This window comes from Felis catus, chromosome C1 (genome assembly GCF_018350175.1).
Source record: "Felis catus isolate Fca126 chromosome C1, F.catus_Fca126_mat1.0, whole genome shotgun sequence".
NCBI lineage: Eukaryota > Metazoa > Chordata > Mammalia > Carnivora > Felidae > Felis > Felis catus.
In genome coordinates, this window is record NC_058375.1 from 93,225,733 (window position 1) to 93,251,420 (window position 25,688).

General features: G+C 40.3%; 1 protein-coding gene and 1 long non-coding RNA gene across 6 annotated transcripts in view; one reads left to right on the forward strand and one right to left on the reverse strand.

Annotated features, from left to right (window-relative positions):
* The window catches only part of PSMA5 (proteasome 20S subunit alpha 5), a 24,538-nt gene extending 10,058 nt beyond the window's left edge, over positions 1-14,480 (reverse strand). Inside the window, exons 1-5 of the mRNA XM_003990402.4 lie at positions 14,328-14,480; positions 9,972-10,038; positions 3,524-3,650; positions 1,025-1,092; positions 9-116 (exon numbers count right to left, since the gene is read on the reverse strand). Of these exons, the coding sequence (XP_003990451.1) occupies positions 9-116; positions 1,025-1,092; positions 3,524-3,650; positions 9,972-10,038; positions 14,328-14,356 (399 nt within the window). The 5' untranslated portion in view covers positions 14,357-14,480. The remainder of the gene's footprint in view (positions 1-8; positions 117-1,024; positions 1,093-3,523; positions 3,651-9,971; positions 10,039-14,327) is intronic.
* Positions 14,481-14,577: 97 nt separating this feature from the next.
* On the forward strand, positions 14,578-25,100 carry LOC102902651. Of its 5 annotated transcripts, none has more exons than XR_006582836.1 (5): positions 14,578-14,781; positions 14,984-15,040; positions 19,945-21,866; positions 23,409-23,597; positions 23,696-25,100. It is a non-coding gene; the product is annotated as an uncharacterized LOC102902651 (long non-coding RNA). The 5 variants fall into 5 exon arrangements; XR_006582837.1 differs by having other exon boundaries at positions 19,957-21,866; XR_006582834.1 differs by lacking the exon at positions 14,578-14,781 and having other exon boundaries at positions 14,788-15,040.
* Positions 25,101-25,688: the final 588 nt, after the last annotated feature.

Sequence of the window (25,688 nt, forward strand, 5' to 3'; positions counted from 1 at the left end):
ACACTCACCATGGCACCTGGATCTGCATCTTCTTCTCCAAACTGCAGAGCTAGATTGGACACAGCCTGAGTCACACTCTCCACAGTCATTGTCTCATTGTAGGTGAACCAATGGTTCTAGAAAAAGAGCAAAATGTGGTCTAACTTTTAAATAAGAAAAGCATTAAAGCAGTCCACCATCTCACTACATACATCCCTGTGGACTATGGTTGCAAACCGAAGGCTCAGCTCCAGTGTGTTTTTCTTAACACTGAACTTGAATGCTTGGGCCTACATGAGAGGAAGAGAAATAGCTCTAGAAAGAAACTGTGATCAAAGTACCCTAAGCATTAATGACGGACTAGAGGATTATTCCCTTGAAAAACAGAGTTAGCCCTTCACAGCACTAAGCTTAGTCTTTTCACAAAGTGAATGCTAACAGCTAAGTGCCACTTTCCCTCAAAGAGCCTACCTTATCATTGTGTTGGTGTTTAAATTAAATGACTTACTCTTACATAAGTACTGACAGCAAAGTTGAAAATAAGTGCAAAAAGTTTTATCAATCAGGAATTTTTTTCTTACTGGTCTTTTCTCGAAGCAGCAGGTACTCAATTGAAGAAAAAAACAAAATCAGCATTCTTGACCTGGTACATAACATTACTCACCATAGGAGAGCTGTTACTTGCAAGCCCAGCACCAAAGGCAGTTGGGGTAGAATGTCCTTTAGCTATGTCCACTTCCTGCTATGGTGCTCCCACAGTTAATTAGGGAACAGAATGTAGTGCAATGCTTGCTTTATTTAAGGCAAATCAAAAAGAAGCAAGAGACTGTCAGCACTATTTACCAGGGCTTCCTTAAAGCTGCAATGGTTGGATGGCTAGACTCCAAGCCTCAACAAGTTATTAACTAGGTGGTCTATCCAAAATCACTCCTAAGAGCTACATCTGATATTAACACAGATAACCTGCAATACAGCCCAGGCAGCTACATCATTAAACAAGGAACTCAAGCATCAAGGTAAAAAGGAGAGATGATGCTAATTTTACCTGTGTCTCCACTCTGGCTTTATCAATTAAAGTCTTAGCATCAGCAATTAGCCCACTCATGGCACAACCTGCAATGTAAAAGCAATAGTGACCCAGGGGCCAAATCCTAGCAGAACTCTTTCATCCACTCAAGAAATACTGAAACACTGGAATGGAACCATGGCGGCCATACGCAATCCCATAGCAATACACCCAAGAGGTTAGATGGGAAATTATTTGATTATACTGAACACAAGTATAATTATACTACAAATAAATAAAACCATCTGCAATAACTCAGAAGTCCAGTATTAAGATAGAAGACAGGCAAGAACAGCCAAACAAGCATGAATTTTCACATATTACATCCTTAAGCATTCCTTTAGCATTCTCGTAGACCACAATACACTTTCAAACTAAGCGAACACTAACATCCCAACAGAAGAAATAAGGAAAAAAATAACCATGTCACTATGAGCTATAGAAGGCCCCAGGATAAAATCAAAAGCGTTTTCACCTCCCTGACCAAATACAAACCAATTAGTTTAGAAAGAAAGTTTGCCTGATGGTCCAAGATGCCAACGTTATAGCTGTTACTTTATATGCCATAACTTGAAATCTGTATTTCCAGCTTAAGCCTTACTACCACATTTCAAACCTATGAAGCCAATGACTCCCTTAATATACCTACTTGGACATACCACCAACTCAAATCAAGTTCTTTCTTCCTTCTAGACTCCTTGGCCCTCACAACCAATCAGATCCCAAATTCTATCAATCTCCATCTGATTAACCTGTCCAGCATTAATCCTTACATTGTCCATTCTCTGTCCACTGCCTTGGTTAAATCCCTCATTGTTTCTATTTGGATTAAAGGAAATTTCTTTCCAGGTCTCCCTACCTCCAGTCTCAGGCCCCTTCACTCTACCTGCAACCTTGTTATGAGAATTGTCTTTCTAAAAGACTAATCTGGGGGCACCTGGGTGGCTCAGTTGGTTAAGCATCTGACTCTTGGTTTAGGCTCAGGTCATGATCTCATGGTTCGTGGGGTCAAGCCCCACATCAGGCTCCTTGCTGACAGTGCAGAGCCTGCTTGAGATTCTCTTTCTCCCTCTCTCTCTGCCCCACCCCTGCTCATACTCTCTCTCTCTCAAAATCTGATGATATTACCCCAAAGCTTAAAATCTTTCCCATCAAGTTGAAGCTCTTTAGCATGGTAAAAAGATTTCTACTGTCTGACCCAAGACTTATTTCTTGCTATAGTCCACCTGCCAGTCATACCAAACTTCTTGTGCTAGGGTATTCCCTATTTTACACCACTAAGGGTTTGCTCATTTCTATTCCCTCTGACCGGAGTGCTCTCCTTTCCTATACCCACACACTTGTTCACTTAGTGACCATTTCCTCATCTTTTAGAATTCAACTCAGCTCAAGCATCGCTTTATGGAATCTTTTTCTGAAAGTCCCACTACCACTGGTTCCAGACAAAACTAATGATTTCCTCTTTTGTACCCCTACTGAGCACATACTACAGCCTCTCTTAACACCTACGTCACTCAACTGCATTTACTTATTTACATGTCCACCTCCACTATCAGACTGTATGCTTCTGAAACATAAGGACTATGTCTCATTTTTCTCTGTATCCCTGGTGACTGGCATAGGTCTGGCACATGGTAGGTTCTCAATTTGCTGAATGAAGTGACACTGATCTATCTCCAGACACAGAACTTGGGATTAAGTAGACAAAATGTTCTTATCTTAAAAGACTAAATCTCAGCTTCTACATCTGAAAGATACTGTCAAGCTCCTGGAGTCACCATGGCATTGGTTCTGAGGCCTTCAGGCAACTAATTATTTTACCAATATTCCACTAATTAGATGACTAAATGGTTAAGAAAATTTCAACAGTCAACTAAAATGCAGAACTACTCACCCTGTAATGCTACAATGATGCCAGAAGCTAAGGCAGGGAAATTATAACAGAGACCAAAACAAAACAAAAACAAAAAAGAGTGCTGGGGTGTGGGGGATATAGGGGAAGACAGGGAGTAAAAAGATAAATCTGAAAACAGAGGAAGAAGACTGATCTGCTCAAAATCTATTATTCTCATGCTCTCTGAACCTTAGTCACTCTAAAGACCTTTAAGAATTCCTCTTTCTAGTGGACACTCTAGTTTTCCACATGATCCTCTGCTCCAGATGGCTTCCTACTAGGGCTAACATTATGCAACATTGAAGACCCAGCCATTATAGGGAGCTGGCCTATGATTCACCTTTACATATTTCGACAACCATCACATTCGCCAAGTCTAAATTTGAAGGAGAAAGGAACTTCTGGAAGTAGGCTGAGCCCTACAATTGCTTCCCACTCCTGTATTATGCACACTGGCTTACTGCCTGGAAAACAGTAGCTAATAAGGGGATAAGATGTTCATCTAATGAACCTCCTGTGGAACACCAAAGAAGACTAATTAATCCAAGCCAGATCCTATAAAACAACTTCCCCCTACTCCTTACCTATGTGAGCATCAATCTCTACAATTTTCTCAATGCTGCTAGGCTCCATTAGTGGGGAGGTAATTCTCTTCTCCACAGCTAGGCACACACCCTCTGATGTCTGAATCCCAATGGCTGTAGAACCAAGCTAAAAAGAAACGTGTTATAGTTATCATGTACAGGTCAAAGAACAGTCTCACATACTCACCAGGAATCTCTCTGAATACTGCATAAGACAGAAGCTTCAATTAGCCATACCAAGTATTCAGAGAGTATAAACAGCACCCTAATAAGTAATGTGTTATTCCTGTCAATGGCAGGAACACTTGATTTACAGATTTTGTTCTTCTAAAGGGAAAAGTTCAATGAAGTCTTGAAAACATCTGGAAAATGATCAACTCTAATGCCAATATTTTGGAGAGGGGTAGATTCTAAGGTTCTAAACATCAACGGGCAAAAAAGTAATAAAACTAGAATGTTTTTCTTTTCACCTCTGTTCTCTTGACCTGTCCCCAAAGGTAGTATTTCTCAAATCTACATGACCTCCAGAAAAGTAGTGTACATTAAAAAAAGGAAAAAGGTACCTGGGTGGCCCAGTGGGTTGAGCGTCCAACTCTTGATTTTGGCTCAGGTCATATCTCACAGTTTGTAAGATAGAGCCCTGTGCCAGGCTCCGTGCTGGCAGCACGGAGCCTGCCTGGGATTTTTTCTCTCCCTCTCCCTCAAAATAAATAAACAAACAGACAAACAAAAGAAGAAACAAAAACACCACCACAAACATAATTATTAACTTAATCTTTTGAGGTCACTAGCAGTTTACAATATAGCTTAATTTCATCTCCCCATCTCCAGGGCACCATTCTATTCACCGATCCCTCTATGTCTGTTTCTTTATCTGCAAGATGGGGGTAATCAAACATCAAGAAAGTAAATATATTAATACATAAAATGCTTAAAATGGTGCCTGGCACATAATAAATGAGCAACAAAATTAGTCATTCTTCTTATATGCCTAGACTTCAACATCCTCTTACTTAGGTTCCCCATCTTAATCTCTCTCTTAATGTATATTTCATGTTATAGCCTAACTGATCTAATAAAATGCTATTTTAATTATACTTCTTCTCTGAAGAACTAACATCTCCCTATATTGCCTGTCACATAAAATCCAAATAAGCTTCCAAAGCCCTCAAAACCTAATCTCACTTTTCATTTCAAACTTTATTACTCATTATTCTCCAACAAAATCTACCAGGTATAGCCCAACCCATTTTCTCATGCCATATTATTTATCCCTTAACTCACAAACCATGAGATCATGACCTGAGCTGAAATCAAGAGTTGGATGCTTAACTGACTGAGCCACACAGGTGCCCCTGAATTACCATTATTATTTAGTTAGTTCCACAAAGCAATGCCTGCCAGTGCAAGCATCAGACTCCTGCAACCTGTTATCGTAAAGGAGTCCAAGGAATTTCATGAATCATTATGCATAACATGCTTAACATGACTGCAGACTGCATAATCACGTCTCACACATAAGTGAATTATTTTTCAAAAGCATAAAGTTGTGACTTTATTTACAAATGTTTTTAAATGTATATACCAGCTTTTTTTTTTTTTAATATATATGCATAACTACAGGAGAGGACTGTTAAAGAACTTTATGTAAAAAATGGGCATTCATACTTCTAGGTAAAGGTATAGACTGAACACACACATTAGCTCTACTCCTTCCCCTAGCCCCATAATAGTACAAAATTAAAGGATGGCAGGGTCAGGGGTAGGGGGCGATGCACAAATATACTAGCACAAAGAGAATGGGCAAAGACACAGCAACAAAATTTCTAGGAAAGAAGACAAGTTAGTGATAATTTACTTAATAGACCTGAGAAATCTGAACCCTAAACCAGTAGTAAAGAAAATCAAGAAACAATCTGATTTACATTATAGGATCCCAAAAAAGAAAGGGACCTCTGGAAATAGAAACAAAGGAGCTAAAAATCACAAAATCAGTTCAGTGTTACCTAAGAAACAGATTTCCAGATCCCTTCCCCTAGGCTATAAAGCTAGATGACAGCTCCCACCCCCACTCCTATAGAAAACTTTGGAAAGGGTAAAACAGACAGTGGTCTTTGGATTGGGGGACACTAAGCACAGTCAAAGGCAGGAGTACCAGAGTGAAAACAGGGGATTAAGACTGACTAGCTGAAGGTTAAGAACTTCAGCCTTCTTTCCCCATTCAGCTTTGTGAAGCTAGTAGCTGAAACACCCTTCAGGCATGAAATGAGAAGGGGCAGTTTTCTCTAGAACAGTTTTCAAACATTTTGGACAAAATCGACATTAAGAAATATATCTTATATCAGGATCAAAACATACTAACATACACAAATAAATACAATAGAAACAACGTGGGAAAAAAACACAATGAAACACCAATAGTATCAACATGGCATTCTGATATCTACTGTTCTATTCCACTCAAAAAGAAATGCTACCTTGACCCACTAAATTGATTTCAATGCTCACTAATTGGTCAAGACCTGTAGCTTAAAAAACATAGCTCTAAAGAATCTAATCAATTCAAGAAAAAAAAAATTGAAAGAAAAGTTAAAAAAAAATCCTTAAAGAATATATTTCATCCATAAAACAAAAATAGGACACTAATAAGAAAAATGAAAAAATAAAGGAGCTTAGAAATTGAAAAAGCAGTATGCCCAGAGAACTAGTCCAGAATTGGAACAGGTCAGAAGCTCAAAGATATTTTTAAGAATCTTTACTGGATACCTAATGTGCCTGGAAATTTTGAGAAGATACATATAACCTAGAGAGACTTTAGGGATTATTTATGACATGTATACATTAAATTAAGCAAATTTTTAAAAAAGAAGAGCTCTTAACTCCAGGAAAATATTGTGCAGAAATGGAAAAATGGCTCAGCTGTGAATACATTTATTTACATAGTCATATGACTATAAGTGTTGACTAATGATCTCACAAAAGTATATATTGAGTGAATTGCTGTACCTCCACCCCAGGAGGAAAGTGTGTGTGTGTGTCCATGTGTGTGATTGGGGGCAAAAATCTTCATCGTCTATAATGTAAAGTCTGTGGATAATATCTAAACAAAAACAAAATTATTTTCCCCACTTCTGCTGGCTGTCTGCTTCTGTGCTAGAAATATGGAAGCAAATGCCAAGAAAATTATCAGCTAAAAGATCTTAAAGTGTTGCTTTTGGGAAGCTGAAGATAGAGGGGGCAGTCCTCAGGGATTGCTGTTTTTGTTACAAGGTTGATATAATTATTTTATCTTTTGATTCTAAAACTACATGCAGGTATGCCCTAAGAATAAAAATGTAAAAGTCAGAAAATATTACTAGAGAATTTAATTTGGCACTTAGTTGTTCTCTAGTTGTTTTACGTATAGTACATTGCTCTTAAATCTCCAACTGAACAGAGCAGGACAGACTTTATATCTACTTTTTTTTTTATGTTTATTTATTTTTGAGAGAGAGAGAGAGCGTGCGCACAGGTGGGGAAGGGGAAGTGGGGGAGACACAAAATCTGAAGCAGGCTCCAGGCTCTGAGCTGTCAGCACAGAGCCTGATGTGGGGCTTGAACTCACAAGCCGTGAGATCATGACCTGAGCCAAAGTTGTACACTTAATAGAGCCACCCAGACACCCCCTTTATATCTACTTTTAAATTTTATCTGGCAGACTTGTTCTCAACCAGGGGCCATTTTATCCTCCAGGGGACATGTATCTGGAGGACAGTCTAGAGACAGTTTTGGTTGTCACAGTTAGAAGTGTGAGTGCTACTAGCATCTAATCCCGCTGAACACTCTACCATGCACAGGATGGTCTCTCAACAAAGAATTATCCAGTCCAAAATGTCAATAGTCCCTGGGTACTATAACTATTTTGTGGATGAAGGATTTTCATATTATAAGAATTCACAGCCTGTTCAGTTTGGCCTCCAACTTAAATAACTTCCTAAGTTTCCACTCCAAAAAAAAGATTAATATTTTCAAGACAGACTAAGTAATAAAATGTACCAAAATCAAGGGAATTTTCTTTTGAACACTTACATTTACCCCAGATATTTCAGTATTACAATTCTGCCTAAAGTCCACCCCACCCCTTGGTGGGGACTGAGGAAAGGAAGTGAGGGAACATTTGAAGACTCTACCTAGTATTTCTTTAGTATAACTCATAGTAACCAATGTCCACATGCTCAGTTTAATATGGTAATTTTGACACTGCCACAGATTATCCTTCCTTCCCCCAAAAAACCTACTCCAAAGGCATTTTTTCCCCACTTCTGCTGGCTGTCTTTCACCCATGCCATCCATTCCATACCTCCAAATGACAACTTATACTTGCCATTCTTAGTCGTTTCTCCAGCTCCTTTGATGCTACTGAGTACTTATGGTTATCAAATTGCTTTCTCATTGACAACTCGTAAGTTGCCAAGGCGAAAACCAGGTTGTTTAAATACCAAAGAGCCTGAATTTTCACATGGGTTAAGTCACATCTATTAAAGGGTCACATGGCTATTTCTATCTTAGCCCAACCTAGGATAGACATCACATGGTCTCTAATTATCTTTAAGCAATCTGAAAATTACTAGCAGTAAAAAGCTTAAAGAAGAACCCCCTCAAAACTGAGGATTATTCTTGGCTTGGATAGGACTATTATCTTTAAATGCCACAGCTTGAAATTGTCATAATCTTCACAATTCATAATAATGTATGGTTTCAATACAGGGCAAAGATGATCAGAAACAGGCACTTGTAGCTGGCCCACCACTTTCTGTCCCACCATCTATCATAGTGCATCCATCTTTACTTCTATGTCTTCAACTAATCACAGTCTCTTTTGCCCTTTTCTAGATTCTCATACAATAGTTTTCTATAATACACTCTTTTTATAATAGGTAACTTAGAAACACAATAGCTCTCTTCAATTATTTGAAGAACTGTTTTTGGAAAAGGTTTAAACATCCTGTGTGGTTCAAGGACAAAACTAGGGACAACTAAGGAAACTTCAAAGAAGCTTGACTTTGATTTATTTATTTTACAGTTTATTTATTTATTTTGAGAGAGAGAGAGAGAGAATGGAGAGGCAGAGAAAGAGGGAGAGAGAGAATCCCAATCAGGCTACATGCTATCAGTGCAGAGCCTGACACAGAGCTTGATCCAACTAACTATGAGATCATGACCTGAGCCGATACCAACTGAGCCACTCAAGCGCCCCAGGAAGCTAGACTTTTGATTCAATACAAGGATAAATTTTTAAACCATTATGAATTGTTTTCTAACAGAATGAGCTATCTAGTGAGAAAATATTCTATCACTAGGACTATACAAACAGAGGTTATTTAGGGATGTAGAGGTGACTGAAGTACAGAGTAATGGGTTCATCTAGATCACTGATTCTCAATCCTTGCTAGATATTAGAATCACTGAAGGAGCCCTTAAAAATACTGATGCCTGGACCTTCCTTGGATAACCTAAATCAGAACTTAGATTATCCGTAATTCAACAAATGCAGATCCCATGTGATAACTAACTTTAAGTATAGATAGCTCACTTACTGATTTTGTTAATACTGGTTTGGGGCGCCTGGGTGGCTCAGTTGGTTGAGCGACCAACTTTGGCTCAGGTCATGATCTCGTGGTTTGTGAGTTCGAGCCCCGCATCAGGCTCTGTGCTGACAGCTCAGAGCCTGTAGCCTGCTTCAGATTCTGTGTCTCCCCCTCTCTCTGCCCCTCCCCTGCTCATGCTCTGTCTCTCTCTCTCAATAATAAATAAACGTTAAAAAAAAAAAAAAAAAAAAATACTGGTTTGAACTATTTGATTTTGTTACATTACAGGACACATCTCTTATTCAGTCCTGAAAGTGTCCAGTACAAATCCACAATTTTACGAATACAGGTGATGAGTTAAACAATTATTCAAAGTATCTTCCAGATGCTAAGTCTAGACCTCTATATCCCTCTCTTTATAGCCAAGAGGATTATGAACACAAACATGTCCCTTCAGCCCCACTGAGAAAAAGATACTTACATAATTATGAAGCATTTATCTGTTCAAAAGGCTTCAGGAATAGGATTGAAATTGATATTAAAACAGTTAGTGGTTGGGTAAAGGGAGATACAGAATATTTTCTAAACAAATAGCTAAAACATGGGGCGCCTCGGTGGCTAAGTTGGTTAAGCATCCGACTCCAGCTCAGGTCATGATCTCACGGGTCTGTGAGTTGGAGCCTCACGTCGGGCTCTTTGCCAACAGCTCAGAGCCTGGAGCCTGCTTCAGATTCTATACCTCCCTCTCTTTCTCAAAAATAAAATAAAAACATTAAAAAAAAAAAAGGGAGAGATAGCTAAAACACATTTACTCCAAATGTTCTGCCAGCAATGCAGTAGGTTGCCATGAAATTTCAAAAACTTGCTACTTGATACTATACCTTGATAGCTTCAATGGCATATTCCACTTGAAATAATCTTCCTTCAGGAGAAAAAGTATTCACACCCCTATAATTAAAAAAAAGCATTAAAGATTGTCAGAAACAGTGTAGAGAAACAAAACTCAAGTTCCTTGACATCTAGCTCAAACAGCTACAAGATATGCATGTTGTCATTATTCTCCTTTGTCCAAAACAATCTGTAGCTATTGTTCTGTACATTAACAGCTTTTCAAGAAAATGGAACTTATGTATGGAACACTTCTGTGCTACTCCCAGAGACTTCAAACTGATCAAATGAGAGCAAGGGACTTTCTACCTCAACTCTGAACCAAACTGAATTCCCTCATAAATTCAAGCCCCCAAAACTACCTGGCAATTCCCAATATGCTTTTATCCTTCTCCCCTTCACATTACGTGCATTTAATGTCAATATCATACTTTTCAGTAAAAGTCAGTTACAGGTACATTTCTCTATTTATTTGTATGAATTAGTATTGCTATCTTAACAGACTGAGATCTGGCTCATTCCTAAAGCCTAAGCTAGTTTATTCATTCCATACATATTTACACCAATTACACACTAGACTTCTTTTTCTTTCTAAAACACCGTCCCACCTTTTCTTGTTCCATTCTGTTGGAAATCCCTATGGAGAAGAGGCATCAATCATGGTCTTAGCTATAAAAGTCTTCTGCACACAATGGACACTTCAAAAATACTTGAACAAATGAATGAAAGTAGTTATGATCCTTGGCTTATAGAGTTTGGATTTGATAACATGTAACATGATATATAACACAGTGTTTTCAAATTTGTTTTATCAAAAACTCTTTCTTCAAAAAAAAAAAAAAAAGTATATGTATCCCCGAAATACAAAACAGGTAATAATACAAGTTGACATTTACTGCATATCTACTATATACCTGGCATTGTTATAAACCTTTAAATTATTTAATTCACTTAATCCTCAAAATAATCCTATGAAGTAACATTTAAAGACAGATAGTATTTCACAGATGTGAAAGTTGACAAAGAGGTTGAGTAATATGCCCAAAGTTAGTCAGCATGTAAGAGGCAGAGGTGGAATTAGGATTTAGGCAATGTGACTGCGGAGACCTATCTTTGAATTGTTCCACTATACTGCCTCTGGGAATTATTACTCTGGGCTAAATCAGGAGTGAAAGGAGAATCTCACCATCCCAGAATCCTCCTGGCCCCAGAGGTAATATCCCAGAGGTCATTAAAAAAGTTCAGAACTCTAGGAACAATTTTTATTTTATTTTATTTTTTAATTTTTTTTCAACATTTATTTATTTTTGGGACAGAGAGAGACAGAGCATGAACGGGGGAGGGGCAGAGAGAGAGGGAGACACAGAATCGGAAACAGGCTCCAGGCTCCGAGCCATCAGCCCAGAGCCTGACGCGGGGCTCGAACTCCCGGACCGCGAGATCGTGACCTGGCTGAAGTCGGACGCTTAACCGACTGCGCCACCCAGGCACCCCAGGAACAATTTTTAAAAATCACTGAGTGAAAAGTCTGAGGACAGAAGACTGAAATTAAGTTCTAGTTCTGCCACTTAGTAGCTTTAATTCCCTCAAATGAAAAACAAAAAAACAAAACCTATCGTACATCTATCACAAGATAATTAATATTGAATTGCACAGAGTATGAAAGAATTTTGTGATAAAGTACCATGTGAATACAGTATTTTCACCTTAATTCAGGCACTTCATCCTAGTATAGTATTAATTACTACATCTTTATATGGGCTCTGCTCTTGGCTGTCTTCTCAAACTTCACTGTTTCTTTGGGTTATGTCATTTACATCAAGCACCAACTACTCTCAAACCTCTATTACCGGTCTGACCTCTTCCCTGATTAATTTAATGAATCCTGAGCATTTTCACTTGGATATCCCATTAGCACCGAACACTCAATATCTTCCAATCTGAAATATCTCTTTAAATCCAGCCATCCTTGCAAAATCAGTTCCATCTCCTGTCATTCCTATTTCATTTTTATTTTAAAACACCTGCAATCTCTCGGTTCCCCAAGCTAGAAAGTTCTGAATGATCTGACTCATTTCTCCCCATCTTCTCCCACATTAATCATATACCAAGTCACATCAATTCCTCCCACATGGTAACTCAACACTCTTCTTTCATTCTCAACGACCTCATTACCTTTCACCTAACTATTGTAAGCCTTCTAACTGGTATTGACTCACTCTTTCTTCTGCTCTTGTCAAATAATCTCTGCAAAACACAATTATGTAACTTCTTCAAATAAAAATTAATAGCACATGGTTGCCTAAATAGTGACCCAAACTCCAGGGGCACCTGGGTGGCTCAGTGGGTTGAGTGTCCGACTTCAGCTCAGGTCATGATCTCACGGTCTGTGAGTTTGAGCCCCGGGTCGGGCTCTGTGCTGACAGCTTGGAGCCTGGAGCGTGCTTCGGATTCTCTGTCTCCCTCTCTCTGTGCCCCTCCCCTGCTCATGCTCTAACTCTCTCTGTCTCAAAAATAAATAAAAACACTTTAAAATTTTTGAAAAAAAAATAGTGACCCAAACTCCTTCACTACAAAAAAAATCCATCCAATATCCAGCACCATCCTGTTTTCCCCATAGTTCACCACTCCCATACATGTATCAAATGTACCACACAGAAAAGAATGTTCCCAAACAGGCACTGTTTCCCCACTGCCCCTCCTTTGTTCATCCTATATTCTCTGCCTCCAACCTACTGACACTTAGTCCGTATTTATTAAAATCTTCCTCTTTTCTCAAGACTCAGTTTAAATATCAGCTCCTTTTTAAAGTTTTCAATGACCCCCTAATATTGAATGCAACCTCTCTCAACAAACTTTCTATAGTACTTGATTTGAATTTCTCTAATGACATGAAACCACTTCTGACTTGCACTATATTTTTTAAATAGCTCTTTAAAAGGCAAACTCCCATTTAAGAGCAAGAATCTTGATTTTGTTCACTGCTGTATGGCCAGTAACTAGAACAGTGTCTTGTACACAGCAAGCATGCAAGTATATTATTAGCTAAGTGAATTTAAAAAGGCTGTATTTTAGGCATTCTTGGGAGGATATAAACATGAATAACATATAGCACTCATTGAAGATGTTAAGTAAATGATCACAGAACCTTAATAAAGACTTTCTAATAAGGATAATAATGTCTATCATACACCCCCTAACTCAAAATTCTATCACCCAAGGAGGATTTTTTTTAATGCTCTGGAAAATAAATACCAAGTCATTTTACAGGACAGTACGAAAAGCTGTCAGTTTTAAAACTTCACATATGTATATTCCGAGTCAGTAAGAGCATAAAAAAAGTGGGAGTTCCAAGTGATAAAACTTTTGACAGGATCAACATACACTTGACAAGAAATGCAGCTTCTAAAGACCTAGTAGAAAGAAAACATCTGCCTTTCCTGGTTAAACAAACAAACAAAAAAACCCAAAAACATCTTTGCAGCTATGTGAAAATCTAACCTACCCAAACAGAAACTGAAAGTAACAATGTCTAGAGAATTGTCTATGTACAATTTTACTCAGCATTTCCAAGCCCTGAAAAATATTTTTTTTCTTTTAATGAACACAACAATCTCACAACCTTAATTTCAAAAACAGATCTGGCCTTAACACACACACAAACTAAATTGCTTTAAGCTTCTCAAAAAGTCCGAAAAGTCTAGGTCTAGTGGAATCAGCGTGATGAGGAAACTCTTAAGAACCACTCTAAATTCCAGTTCCTATAAAATCAGACTCCACACTCCATCCGGGCATAGCTGAGAATACTTTCAGACTTTTGCAGAAACTATACATACCAGCATGCCCTCCTACATTTCAACCAAAGGAAAGGTTACTCTACTTCCACAACTAAGAAACGGAAAACGAGGTTGTTCCCCTAGAAGGGGGAGCTGAAATTATGAGAGCCATTAAAGAATCTCTAACAGCTTTTTTTTTTTTTCAGGCAACACGTTCACATTTTTTAAAAAGGCAGTCATACTCAGCACGAAAGATGAACGGAGGAGGGGTTGACCCCTGGACTTCTCCGGGTTAAAGGTCGGAGTCGCGGCCCCTCGGCCTTCTTCCCCAAGCACAAAGCGGGGCTTCTCCCTTCCGCACCGAGTTGGGACCCAGCAGTGACTCAGCGGTAGCACCTGGCGCGAGTCTAGCTTGGGGAATCACTGCAGGCGGCTGGGGAGGACAAGAGATCCCCAGGCCGGGCGAGCCTCGGGTTCCTGGGGCGCCCCATGACACGGCAGAACCCAGGCCGTGGACGGGCCCCAGTCCTGCCCACTCACAACCCCGACCCCACTTTCTCCCGACGCACAGACCTGTCGTACTCAGACCGGGTGAGGAACATGGCGAGGGCAGGAAAAGCTGGCAGCAGCTACGTGGGGTTTCTGAGGGCCAACACGAGTCCACCAGCACCCAACTCACCCACACCACCACAAAATTGAGGCCCTGCTTCCAACTGCGCGTGCGCAGGCGACCCCTTCAGCCCGCCCGTCAGTGCCTGCTTCCTATTGGTTGGTTGTAGTTCCCGCCAAGGTGATTGGGCCAAAGTGCCTCCCTGCCAGGCCGCGGTTGGTTCCAGGGACCGCCGGCCCAGGGCCGTCCTTCCGCTTTAAATCTTGCGTGGTTGCTAGGGGCGCTCCGAGCCCTAGGCATGTGGGGAGATTCTTCCCTTGGAGAAGGTGTGAACCCGCCCCAAGATTGGCAATTGGGAGAACTTCTCCGGAAGAGTTGATAGGCTCCTTGTACAATAATCCCCGCCGGAGTAAATTGGTACGGTTTTTCTCCACGCCCTCCACCAGCCCCGCCTTTCGCGGGATTCCCCGCGCTTCCGGCTCTGGCTCAGGCTTCCAGGCGCTGCGCGGGGAGCTCCGGGACTCGCCGTGGGCGGTGACGGGGTGCGCTGCGGTGGGAACTAGCGGGCGCCTTGGGCGAGTCCGTTTGCCTCAGCCCACCCTACCGTGGTTCGTTTCAGAAAAGTTTGGTGGGCTTCAGTCAGTGGGAAAAGACTCCAAGTTTCCTCCTGGTCAAGGTAATTTTACCAGCATTTCCTTCCATTCCTTGCCCTCCCGGCTCCCCCCACCCCACACTTCCCAGTACAGGTTTTAGAGCAGGTAACGCCTTGGATCTGAGATTCGTATTGCTCTCTGCTTTTTCTGTTATTCGTGAAGAATTTAGCTGACGGTGCCACCTTTGTGTGCTTTGTGCTTCGCTTCCCTAAAGGTAAAAGGGCAACGTCACAACTTCATAGAAAGGCTGTAAAATGAATTATTTGTTCAAGAAAGATAGCCAAGTAAGAAGTCATTTGATGGGTAGTATATGACAGAGAGAAATGCCAGGGTTCTGTTTCCAGTTAATATGATACCACTGGTCAAGTCTCCTTCAGGCCCCGTATTTCTCAAGTAAAGTTCATGTTTGGCTGTAGGTTAGATTTGTAAATGAGGCATTTCAGTTGAGGGGGAGGCGGTATGTAGAAATATGCCTTTGGGGTATGGGCTCTGTTTTTCCTCTCATTTATTTCCTGCCTTCATAAATTCAACAAGAATATCGTTTTGTGGTCCCTAGCCAGTCAGATGTTTGACACTTATAAAACAGAAGTTCCAAGTAGCAATCCTCAGCAATCTGTTAGATTGCTGTGAAAAGAACAATATCCTCTAGGTTTCTGGTCAACTATTGTGGCCTTTCTGTTGAAAAAGTGTTGTTAAATTCACTGTGCCTACTCTTTCAAAGTTCTTTTGAAATTAATATATAGTAACTACTTATATACCTACATAGGTATTACCTATAAACCTATATAGGTACTTGAGCATGATAATATTTCCTGAACACTCAGGGATGCAAGGTGTCCTACTGATATCAGATATGGCAGTGACTGCCCCACAAAGTCACTTGAATGTGGAATCTCCTCTGGGTAAATGTGTTTGTGCCCTATATATCATAAATGAAGGGGAGCCGGTAGCTGATGGTGGGTAATAAGGGAAATCTTGTTTTCTCCAAGAAAATGGGTCGTCATGGCATTAAAAATCCAGCACCTAGTATAGTTTCTTGCCCATAGTCAATTCAATAAATGTATCATCAAATGCTGAACCAAGTGTTCCTCTGAGAAAAATGATAAAGGAGCCAAAGAAGACAAAAAAGAAATGTACTAAAGCATGAGAGAATGAGCTACATTCAGAAACTGAGTAAGGTATCTAAACATATTGGAGAGCTAGGCACATTGGTCCTGGAACAAAATGAACTGTGGCAGAATAGTCCCTGGTGGACCGCAGATACTACCCAAATAAAGAAACCAGTAAGAACTGATCCCCAAAATCAATTCTTTACATACCTGTAATTACCTAATTTGTAAATATTTCTGACTGCACATAAACTACAAATTACTGCTTTAAAAAAAGACACCTAAAAGTATGTATAACTGTCCCCATGACTTATAAAAAGAGATATAGAAGAAAAGAGTCGGGAATTGTTTCAGAAACTAAAACCATAAAAGAGAGCACCTTGTACTTTGGTGGCAGCAAAAGCAGGGAACTGGCATCTGGACAGCTAGTGTGATGCTATAGACCCTGGCTTAAAATAATTTTAAAAGCCTCATGGTATCTCTTTGAAAGAAATAAAATGAGAGTTTATTTAAGAGTAAAACAATTGAGGATAAACAAAATGTAGTATGTACATACGACAAAATATTATTTTAGCCTTAAAAAGGAATGAAACTCGGGGCACCTAGGTGGCTCAGTCAGTTAAGGGTCCAACTGCTGCTCAGGTCATGATCTCGCAGCTTATGGGTTCAAGCCCTGTGTAGGGCTCTGTGCTGACAGCTCAGAGCCTGGAGCCTGTTTCAGATTCTGTGTCTCCGTCTCTCTCTCTCTCTCTTTCTCTCTCTCTCTCTCTTTCTCTACAGGATTATTGGTGATCGTCTCCCATGCTCAGTCTCAGGCTGCAGCATTTGGCAGAAATCAGTGATTTTTCAGAATGTTGGAAGTTGCCCACAACTGGCACTAGTGTTTTTTGTCACTTCAGAGCACCTATGGAGAGTCCTTTGCTTTTCCATACAAGAGTAAGCTTAGGAATGCTTTGCTTTATTGTAGGTCAGGCTGCCTGCAGATATGGACCCTTTCCTCTGCTGCCTTATTGCCAGTTACATTAAATACAGTATATGGCAAGAGTTTATTAATCTGTACTATAGTCAACATCCATGCGAGCATATATAATGGCCTCCATGCAGAAAAAAATAGGCAATAAGAAGGAGATGATTATGGTGGAAGTTAAGAAGGAAATCATGGAGAAGTATGAACGAGGTATGCGAGTGGCTGAAATTCCAAGATTTTACAAGAAGCCTATGTTTGCATCTTGTCTGCAGAGGAGGAAGAGAAAAAGGCAGAGGAAACCCTCACTTCAAATGAGATTAGAGAAATGTGTAAAATGTGGGAAACAGTGCAAAATTTTGTAGAAAAGCACCACCCAAAAAAGGCTGTAGCAGTGTGAGCAATGAATCTGTTTAATGACAATGCGATGTCACATTTCCACGAAATCCTCAAAAGGAGGCAAAAGCAAGTGTCATTGGATAAGTTCCTTGTTAAAGTTGCATGAAAAGAAAAAGATTCCATTGAGATAGCAGTGATTCCCTTAGTGACAGTGAAAATTGTCCTACACAATAATCCTCCTCTTTCTTGTCTCCCTCACACCAGCCACGAAGGTTTTCAAAAGTAAGTGCAGGTTAGGGTACCTGGGTGGCTCAGTTGGTTAAGTGTCCAACTTCGGCTTGGGTCATGATCTCGTGGTTCGTGGGTTTGAGCCCCACATTGGGCTCTATGCTGACAGTTCAGAACCTAGAACCTACTTCAGATTCTGTGTCTCCCTCTCTGCCCCTCCCCTAAAATAAATAACCATTAAAAAAAAATTTTAAGTGCATTAATTTGTTTTTCTTTAGACTGTATATTTTCTTTATTATTTTGTATTTTATTACAGTATTGTAATCATTTTTATATGAATATTTTTAGGTTGTAGAATGAATTATATGAGTTTCCATTATTTATTATGGGGGAATTTCACTTCGATATACAAGTGCTTTGGATTACAAGCATGTTTCTGGAACGAATTACACTCACAAACCGAGGTTTTACTGGACTTCTATAAGGCACCTAAAATAGTCAAATTCATAGAGACAGAAAGTAGACGAGTGGTTACCTGGGGCAGGGGAAGAAGGAGCTGGGGAATTACTGTTTAACAGCCACAGAATTTCAGTGTGGGATGATGATAAAGTTCTGGGGATGGATGGTGGTAATGGTTGCACAACGAAGTGAACATTGTTAATGCCACTGAACTATACACTTAATGATGATAAATTTTATGTATATTTTTACCACAGTAAAAATAAATATTTTAAAAGGAAAGTAGTTGAAATGTGAGTTCTTTGAGGACCAGTATTACATCTTATTCAGCCTAGTACCTCGCATATAGTAGATGCTCTAGAATATTTGTTGAGTAAATAGACAATTATTGACTGGTTGCTGTAAACACACTAGTTATATAGAGATTAATGTATGTGTCACTTAGAGAATTAGACTAAGTAGAAAATTCAGTATTTCAAATTGCCACTCTTAAAATATAATTTAACACTAATATTTCTTTTTCTTTTATTTCCTTTGTGGAGCTTTTGGTTGGTTGGTTGATTGGTTGGTTTGTGTTTTTAAATTTTTTTTTTTTTTTACATTTATTTATTTTTGAGAGACAGAGAGAGATAGAGCATGAGAGGAGGAGGGGCAGAGAGAGGGAGACACAGAATCCGAAGGAGGCTCCAGGCTCTGAGCTGTAAGCACAGAGCCCAACACGGGGCGCAAACTCACGAAAAATGAGATCATGACCTGAGCCGAAATCGGACGCTCAATCGACTGAGCCACCCAGGCGCCCCTATTGGTTGGTTTGTGTTTTTAAATAAAATTGATGAAAGTTTGTTGGTCACAATCTTTTTAGGTGAAATACTGAGAGATGAAAAGGACTGTTTCTTCCTGGAGAAATGCAGATCGTTTAGATATTAATGAAAGTTCTGCATTCACCTGCTGAATGAGAGCTTTCACATATTTTGGTACTTTTTGCATATTTTTGCAAAGAAAGAAATATGACCCCCTAATTAAAAGCTGCTGTAATCATTTTAAGAGATGAAACACAGAGATCTTAACTATATTACAATAAAGTATCTACAGATTAGAAGCCTTGTCATTCCACTAGAAGTAAAGGAAGTAATTTCATAAAGCTACTAGCCTAACAAATATTGAAAATACTCAGATTTGTTAGTAAATGTCCTGTATGATTACTTTGTGTCAGGCATTCCTGGGTGAATGGCAGAAGGTATACTTACATGGACAATTTCATAAGTGATTTCAAATCAATATATAATCTAGGTCCCTTTCTCTTCTTAAATATCCTGTTCCCCAAATCCATCTATCCACTTTTATCTCTAGCAGCTACGATTTGCTATTTACATAAAGAGACAGTTTAGATTTGGCTGCTTCACCTTATGATTTATTTTTACTCCAGTCATTTTGTAAGAATATCTTAAAATAAGCAAAGATTTTGAGCCAAGGATATTGACAGATTTAATTAGCTTTGATTATTGCAAGTCCCCCAAAAAATAATAATTGGCCAGTCCTGGCCAATGACTAAGCACGGCAGGAGCTTTACTGAGCAGTGAAACACAACTGACTGAGCAATGCAGCTTCATTGTAGAAATATTTGGGACTCCTCTAATGGGTAGCTTTGGCTTGAGGATCATCCATCAGCCTACCTGAAACCCTCAGAACTGTGCTGCTGTCTGAGATAATGCCTACTCATCCTTTCTTTTCCCTCTCCTTCATAACTCAGAATGTGACTGTATTTGGATGTAGGTCCTTTATAAAGGCAATTAAGATGTTAGGGTGAACCCTAATCCAATCTGACTAGTGTCCTTGTAAGGAGGAATTTGAACACCCAGAAAGACGCTGAGGGCATGTGTGCGGAGGAAGGGCATGTGAGGATACAGCAAGAAGGTGGCCATCTACAATCCAAGGGAGATGCCTCAGAAGAAACCAATTCTGCTGATATCTTGATCTTCGACTTCTACACTCCACAACTGTGAGAAATACATTTCTGTTGTTTATGCTATCCAGTCTGCGGTACTGTATTTTGTAATGGCGGCCCTAACTATGCCAAATACCACCTTGGCAGCTGCTCAGAGGGTCCAAACTAACACAAGTGGTACCAAGAGAGGTCCAAAAACAAAAAACAGAAACAAAAGAAAGCTAGAAAATAAAATGAAGTTTCAGGAATGGCTCACTCACTATCTGGTGGGCAAAGACAATATTATCGTGAGTAGTATACGGACATGGATAGTTCCCAGCACAAGGTGGTGACCAGGCACTAAAGATTTCATCAGTGGTGACCTGGGAAAACATCCCAGTGGAGGAGAAGGAAAAGAATATAATTTCAGGCATTTGAAATGTATGGGGGTCGGGGAGGGCAATGCCTACAAGGACAATGGAGTTGGCCGGTTACTGCTAAGTTGTATAGACACTCAGGCGGGATAACGAAAAAGCAAAGGTCCCCCTTGATTAATAGCCAAGTATGAGAGACAAGAGGACCTCTTTAGTAACTTACAAAAAGGCTTTTATCTCTATAGTGGAAGACCTGACACAGTTATGCCACAAACTTGGAACATGATAGAGGCACAGAGCCCCAAAGACATTTAAATATGTAGCCAAAGCTGGTCAGGGCCCTGGCTGAAAATGCCTGAATGCCTGAAACAAGGGATGGGACATCTGGATGCACAACTGTAAGGATCTTAGCTCTGTAGGCCCTCATGAACTTTGAAAGCTTGCAGAGATAGTCTACCTCTTCGTAATAAGAACTAGTACTTCCTCCATGCTCAAAGACACTGCAGAGCCACTCCTTCTCTACTGGCTACTATGCTAATAAATGGAATCAAATCCTAGCATAACCAAGCTGAAAACATGCCTGACCTAATAAAGGAGGAAAGAGATCCTATACAAAGGATCTGTAAAAGTTAGCATATACAAACAAGTCAGAGGAGTTTTGAGGTTGCTTGATCATGGAGGCTGCAATATTAGACTAGATAATCAAGAATTCATTGACAGCACTTTCTTCTCGGGATTTAACACTGCATGGACTCTTAGGGAGGATGTAACAAACTTATGGGAGGGATGGGCGGGGGAATCTCTTAGAAACCTAGAGAGAGTGATGGCCAATGCTGAGCAAAGTAGAAATGTCTCAGTTGCCCGGGCGCATGGTAGAAGAATGAATTAAAAGACTGGGGGAAGTGGGCATGCTGGAATGGATATGTGTGAAGCCAGAAGACCCATCAGAGGATTCTGTTTCACAGGAGGGCCCAGAAGATACACCATTCACCAAGGCCATCAGAAATCCTCTGGTAAGGGACACCACCACCAAGAAGTTCTCTGCGTTCCTGAGCTAACAACAGCAGTCACAGAGTTAGGACCCATTAATGATTATGGGAAAAATATTCCCCTTCCCCAAGTAATAGAGGCCAGATAGTGGCACTTAGTCACTAGAAGCCAGGAGGCCACAATTAAAAAGACCAACAACATTTGACAAGTGGCAGTCAAGAGGGCTTGACTCACAGGGAATTGTGGAGATGGATGTAGAGCTTGGTATCTCTAGGGGCAAAATAGGTGGGAATCCTATTAACATCTACAACCCAAAAAAGGCCAAAACGGAGGAGCAGGAGACTGAGGGTGGTTTCATCCAGAAAGTCATCGTCCCTTGTTCAGTATCCCGATCTGAGCCACTTTTCAGATCTGAAACTTGTTGACTTAAGAGGCGGCAGATCCTGCGGCACTGCAACAAATGTAAGTGTTATGATTCCCCAGTCCTTTGCTAAAGATACCTATGGCCATTTACTTCAGTGATTGTACACAGTGGGAAAGAGGAATAGCCAGAAATTTAAGAACTATTGGACTCAGTCAACTCAGACATCAATATCCTGAGACCCAAAGCATTGTCATAGCCTCTTGTTAGAGTGGAGGCAAATGGGGACTGGGTAATAATTGGAGTTCTGACTAAAGTCTAGTTAGGGTAGGTCCATTGTGTCTGTGAACCCACCCAGTGGTCATTTCTTCAGTTCTTGAGTCTGTAATTGGAGTTGATACACTTAGCAGCTGCAGTTATACCAACATTTAAATGCTTGACCTGTGTGAAGAGCTATCATAGTGGAGAAGGCCAAGTGGAAACACCTGAAAATGACCTTCCAGACCTGGCTAACATAGTAAATTAAAAAATAAACAAATGAAAATATCACATACCAGGGGGCATGGTGGAAATTAGTGCCACCATTAAAGACCTAAGAAATGTGGGAGGATGGTCCCTATCATATCTCCATTTAATTAGCCAGTCAGGCCCCTGCAGAAACTAGATGGGTCCTGGAGAATGACTCTAGACCACCATAGCAAGTCACAGCCCCAATAGCACCTGCTGTGCTTTATATAGTCTTACTGCCAGTGCAGATTAATAAGGCGTCAGGACATGACGTGTGGCCAGTGGTTTGTTGAACAAATTATTTTACGTTTTGATTAGGAAAGATCATGTGGGACAGATAACCATTTACAGTTTTGCCTCAAGGATAGATTAACTCTGCCCTCTGTCGTAATAAGGTCCAAAGAAATCTGAACCTCCTAAACATCTCATAGAGTAGCACACCGACCCATTGCATCAATGATATGCTGGTCAGACTGTACAAGTGGAGTGGCTAGTATGCTGGAGGCATTGGTAAGACTAAAGCTCCAGAGAATAGAAGAAAAATGCTATAAAGATTCAAGGACTTGCCACTTCAGTGAGGTTTTCAGAGTGTACCATTATATCTTTCCAAAGTGAAAGTCTTGCATCCCTTACCACAAAGAAGAATGCACAGGGCTTGGTATGTCTCTTTAGGTTCTGGAGCAACATATACCACACTTAGGAATACTGCTCCAGCCCATTTACCAGGTGACATTGAAGATTTCCAGCTTTGGGGCCCAGAGCAGGTGAAAGGCTCTTCAGAAGTCCAGGCTACAGTACAGACATCTTTGTCACTTTGGCCATATATTCCAGTAAAATCTTGTATTGGAGGTATCAGACTAGGAAAAGAAGCAGTTTGGAACTTGCAATGGTTAATTTTATGTCAACTTGGCTGAGCTATGGGGTACTCCAGTATTTGGCCAAACATTATTCTGCGTGTGTCTGTGGGTGTGTTTCCAGATGAAGTTAACATTGGATTGGTAGAATGAGTAAAGCAGATTGCCATCCCTAATGTAAGTGGGCCTCATTCAATCAGTTGAAGACCTGAATAGAACTAAAAGATTGAGTAGAAGGGAACTCCTGCTTCATTGCATAGCTAGGATGTTGGTCTTTTCCAGCCTTTAGGCTTGGACTGAAACATCAGCTCTTCTTGGATCTCGAACCCGCCAACTTTCAGACTGGAAATCACGCCATTGGCTTTCCTTGTTCTCAGGCCGTTGGCTTCAGACTGGGAACTACACATCAGCTCTCCTGGGTCTCCAGCTTGATGACTGCAGATCTTGGGACTTCTTGGCCTCCATACTCATGTGAGTCAATTCTTTATAATAAATCTATAGCTATAGCTATACAATCTATATACTTACACCTACATCTATATAACTATAATGTTTCTGTTTCTCTGGAGATCCCTGGCTAATACAGATCTTGACACCAGCCGTGGAATGTAGCTGTAACAAATAACTAAAAATATGGAAGCTGCTTTGGAACTGGATAATGAGTGGAGTTGGAAAAGTTTTAAAGTGCATGCTACAAATATGGACATTAAGGACAATTCTGGTGAGACGTCAGATGGAAATGAGGAGGATGTTAATGGAAATTGTGGGAAAAGTGACCCTCGTTATAAAGTGGTGAATAACTTGGCTGAACTGTGTTCTGTTTTGTACAAGGTAGAATTTGTGAGTGATGAAATTGGATATTTAGCTGAGGAGATTTCTAAGCAAAGTATCGAAGGAGGGGCTTGGTTCCTCCTGATTGCTTATAGTAAAATGTGAAAGGAGAGAGATGAAGAAGGAATTGTTAAGCAAAAAGGAACCAGAACTTGATGATTTAGAGATTTCTCAGCCTATCCGTATTGAAAAACATGAGAAAGCATGTTCTAAAGAAAATACCAATGGCACAACTTGATTATCACTTGATAAAGAGTTTATGGGATTATATGAGCAGAAATGCAGCCAATTTGAACTGAAGGGGATGAAGATGGGACCAAACAAAGGAAGGCTGTTGGGCTTATTGAATTTGACAAGACAGAATGATAGAGCTATTCAGCTGCACACATGCACTATTCTGCAAGAAGAGCGGAAAATGATGCCGACAGTGATTAAGAGATCATCAGGGCCACTACACTACCTCAGTTTCAACAGCCTTTGGTGGGGGACTACCCAACAGGACCTTGGGGGTGATGCTGCCACCTACTGGACCTGGAGGACAGAGCATTGAACCAAGGAGGATTACTTTAAAGCCTTAAAATCTGATGGACTTTGCCTTGCTAAATTTTGAGCTTGCTTGGGACCATCACCCCTTTCTTCTCCCTTTTGTAATGAGAATGTCTATCCTATTACTATCCCACTATTGTATTTTGAAAGTATATAACTTGTCTGATTTCACAGATTCACAGCTGGAGAGGAATTTTGCCTCAGGATGAATCATACCTCCAGTCTCACTCTATCTGATTTAGATGATATTCAAATGAGACTTTAGATGCTGGAATAAATTAAGAGCTTTGGAGATTTGGGGATGAAATGAATGTATTTTGTGTGCAATAATGATGTGAATTTTAGGGGGCCACAGGTGGAATGTTATAGACTGAATGTGTCCCCCTCCAAATTCATACATTGAAGCCCTAATCCCCAATATGATGACAAAGAGGCACCAGAGAGCTCTCTTTCTCTGCCCTGTAAGGATACAGTGAGAAGGTAGCTGTCTGCAAGTCAGGAAGAGAGCTTTCACCAGATCCTGATTATGCTGGCATCTTGATCTCGGACTTCTGGCCTCTAGAACTGTGAGAAAATAAATTTCTGTTGTTTAAGCCACCCAGTCTATGGTATTTTGTCATGGAAGCCCAAGCTGACTAAGAAAGAGCTTATGGTAAGCCCCAGTAAAAACATCACAGTGCAGTCCTTAGGACTCTGGAGCAAGGCCATGCCATCTGCAACTGAGAATTATACACATTTTAAGAACCAGCTACTAGTGAGAACCAGATAGATACTGAGCCTTGATGGAGACAGAACACTTAACCACAGGACATCAGGTAACCATGTGTCCAGAACTACTTATTATGGACTGAGTTCTTTTGGTTCAGATGGACCCAGCAGCATCTGTTATAAGATGGAAATGGTACATACAGGATGGAGCTCAAACACAACTGGGGCACTTGTAAGCTGCATGACCAGGTAGCCCACATCCCCATATAACCCACCACAGCTGCACCAATACCATGACCAGCTGAAGGAAGAAGGGTAAAGCCTAAGTTTGGTTTATGGATGAGTCAGCTTAGTATGTGGGTACAAACCAAAATTAGATAGTGGCTGCATTATAGTTACATTCTTCAGAGTCTTTGAAAAACAGCAAAGAAGGAAAATCTTCCCAGTTGGTAGAATTACAAAGATCATCCCTGATCA